A 3,398-nucleotide genomic window follows, 5' to 3' on the forward strand; every position below is an offset into this window, starting at 1 on the left:
AGGGGTGGGGTCCACTGAGAAGGGGTTATCTGCAGGATCAAAGTGGGCGTGTCACAAGAGTGGGCGTGTCTAAAGCATAAACACTGTGGGCTACGAGGCCTACATGACGGTATCCTTAGATCCTGCTTGACCTCTTTACAGCCTGACCCTGACCCCAACACTCAGGTTAACCAGGAGAAATGTGACCCTAGTAGGGGTCTCCAGAAAAAGTGGTGCCGTACAGTAACGCCCCTTTTGTTCTTGTCCAATCAAATGGTGCCGTATGGTGACGCCCCTTTTTTTGCTTGTCCAGTCAGGTGTGTCCCTTTAAAAAAGTCTGTCAAATCAGGTGTGTCGCTTTAGAATCGCCTTACGTTGGGACACGCCCACTCGTCGCAGAGACCCCTACTTGGGTCCGCTACGTTCTCTCATCCCCCTCCCCCCTAAAAACACTTTAGGCGGTGCCTCCTTCCTCTCGCCTGCAATGCCCACTGTAGGCATTTTTAAAATTTTGCTTTGGGGCGGAGTTATTTCACGGGGAGGGGTGGGGGGTAAGTTCCCCTTTAAAGTCAACCCCCCTCTGGTCTCCGTAGTTGGTACGGTCCAGCCTAAACCAGAAGCAGCAGAGGCTAAATGAAACAAACAAAATAACTTTTTTAATATAAACATATTTTATTGGATAATTTGAACTTCCTACATCTGGATTTTCTGCCCATTTCTCCACTTCCACACAGAAGAGTCACAGATTTGAGCTTCAGACCGGTTCTGATGCCGGGCAGTGCCATTTTTAGTCCACTGAGTCTTAGAACCTGGTCCATTCAAACCATTTGTCTCCTGGAGGCATTTCAAAAACAAACAGATGAAGTACCTCAGAGAGATTTCTGCAAAAAAACAAACATTCAAGAGTTGCACACGTGCCTGGAAACATTTACTGCGACAGTTTCACATCACATCATTCTGTACCTAAAAACACTCAAATGTCCCGTTTTTTTTCCTCCTCCTGTTTAACAACTGATCTGCAGTCGTGGAGCTSAAAGATAACACAACTGTGCTTCTTTATACAACATGTGCCAACAATTTGATCATAAAACAAACAATGTGTCATTTCAGATACAAACATCTTTGTTCAGTTTACGGCTGAAAATCAGAAAATCAGACAGGAAATTTGAATAAATCCAGTTTGGAGGTGAATTACAATCAAACTAAACAGACCAGGAAGTTCTCAACAACCACAACCAGAAAGGCAGTAAGAGTTTACGCTACTAAAAAGAAACTATTAATAATAAGTTGGTTTATTTATTTATTTTTTTTATCTGAAGTTGCATAAAGTGACCAGAAGGTGGTGCTGTTGGTTCTGTTAAACCTGATTAATACAGATAATTAATGAAAACAAAATGTCTGGACATATGTTGAGTAGTTTAACTCAAGATATTAATATAGATTGTCTTTTTKATTTCATTTTTATCACATATTTGTGCAAAACTTCAGTTTACTATTTCTTAAATTCAAATCAAACAACCCTCTGCTTTGTTTCAACGTGTTTATTTTAATCTGTGTTTTCACYGTTACTACAATAAAAACCTGGAAACAGCTTCGCATTATTTCAGATTAAGCTGAGATTAAGCGGGAGTTTCTTTAAAACCAACACATCTGGTTTGAGTTTTTGTTTTTTAAAGTGAAGTTCTGAAGCCCTCAGCACCACCTCATCAAAGTCTGTTAGAAAACTCCAGAACCCTTCAGTCAGTCTGAGCGGCGGCCATGTTTCMGGCCCGGCCCGGCCCGGCCCGGTTCTGTAAGGCACTCGCTGGCGGCGGAGAGAAGGCAGACAGAAAAACATGAACGGTTCTGTGAGCAGAAACAAAAAGAGCCAAACATTCACACACAAACMGCTGCAGAGGGCTTTTTCTTCTCTCGTTTTGTTTTCAGATCTGGAAACATCTAAAGATTCACATTTGAGTATGTTTAGTAGAAAAGTAGCACAGAGTACACACAACACTTACTGAAGGTATTTGGCACCAAAGCAGCTTCTTAAAGAAAAACAAACTTTGTTTCGTCTGATTCAGATTATTGCACCACAGTTTGATGATTCTGTGATCGTTTACTTTCAAGAGCTCAGAGCGACGTTTTCAGCTCATTTCACATGATCTTTAGGCAGTTTGGGGGGTTTGTCGGGTCCAGGACCTGATCCTGATCGGGTCCTGGGGTTTGTCGGTCCAGGACCTGATCCAGGTCTGGTCCAAGAACCAAAGGTTAGTGGTGCCGTTTTAAAAAACGAGCTCGGACCTGAAAATCAAAGTCTGGAAACAGAAATGAGAGCGAGAGACGACCTGCAGCTGGACCTGAACAGATCCCAGGTCTTCGTACCGCAGAGGAGTCAGGACCTGCTTCCTCCTGGGACTCTTCAGGACTGAAGCGTTCAGTTGGACCTCAGGTCCCAGACCAAGTCCTCAGACTCAGACTGGTCAATCGTTGGCTGCAGCTCCAACAGCCTCCAGAGGAAGATCTTCCATCACTTCCTGTCCATCACTTCCTGTCCATCACTTCCTGTTTATTCTTTAAATTTAACGTTTTGGATTTTCGTTTGTCGGTTGAAACTTTGACAGAAAAAAAAAAAAGTCCGGAGCTCACAAACCCATCGGCTACTTTTAGAAAAATAATTTGTCGGAGCTCCACCTGGTGCCGTTCCAAGCCCCGCCTCCTCCCTCAGGTGAAGCAGAACTGGGTTCTGTTGGTTCTTTAGTCTTTAAAACGGTGAAACATTCAGAAAAAGTTCAGTCGCTCCTTTCAGTCCTAACGAGGAAGGGGACTTTAAGCTCCTCCCCCTCGCCCCTCACAGGGTCAGAGGTCGGTGGTTTTGTTCTCCAGGGCGGCGGCGACCTGCTGCAGGCGGACCGTCAGCTGTTTGTTCTGAGCCGCCGGGTCTTCGTCCAACGACTGGATGATCTGAGGAAGAGGAGGGAGAGCARACAAATAAAAATATACTACATATTTAAATAAAACCTTTTTTTATACTTTAAATAAACTTTACACAAAATGACTTTAATGTGTCATTTATGTTGGAATTTTTGAAAAATTTTTATTCCATATTTATTTATTTACTTTACAGCAACCTTAAAGTGAGAAAAGAGGGAACAACAAAAGCTTTATTTGTAAATTTAAACAAAATTTAAACCGTGTATAAAGAAACAATCAGGGTGAACTCTGTGCTGCCATCTGGTGGCTAAAATAAATCTGTTTTATTTAAAGCAGAACTGAACCAGAATTTAAACTGAAATCATCTAAAAGTTGCTTTAATCAAACATCTGAATAAAAACAGGCTGAACGAGGATCTAATCAGAGAAAAGAGAGCAGAAAATAAATGTTTAACGCTGAGAACTCACGGCGTCGAAGTATTTGCTGGCGTATTGGTAGAGTTGATG

The 3,398-nt window shown here is 42.5% G+C and overlaps 1 protein-coding gene across 1 annotated transcript in view; it reads right to left on the reverse strand.

Moving 5' to 3' along the window:
- Positions 1-627: 627 nt before the first annotated feature.
- Positions 628-3,398, reverse strand: part of LOC106535792 (plexin-B2) — a gene marked incomplete at its 5' end in the record, with an annotated part of 15,884 nt that continues 13,113 nt past the window's right edge. The window contains 2 exon segments of the mRNA XM_014032882.1: positions 628-2,922; positions 3,360-3,398. Of these exon segments, the coding sequence (XP_013888336.1) occupies positions 2,818-2,922; positions 3,360-3,398 (144 nt within the window).

This window comes from Austrofundulus limnaeus, unplaced genomic scaffold, assembly GCF_001266775.1.
Source record: "Austrofundulus limnaeus strain Quisiro unplaced genomic scaffold, Austrofundulus_limnaeus-1.0 Scaffold1566, whole genome shotgun sequence".
Taxonomy (NCBI): domain Eukaryota; kingdom Metazoa; phylum Chordata; class Actinopteri; order Cyprinodontiformes; family Rivulidae; genus Austrofundulus; species Austrofundulus limnaeus.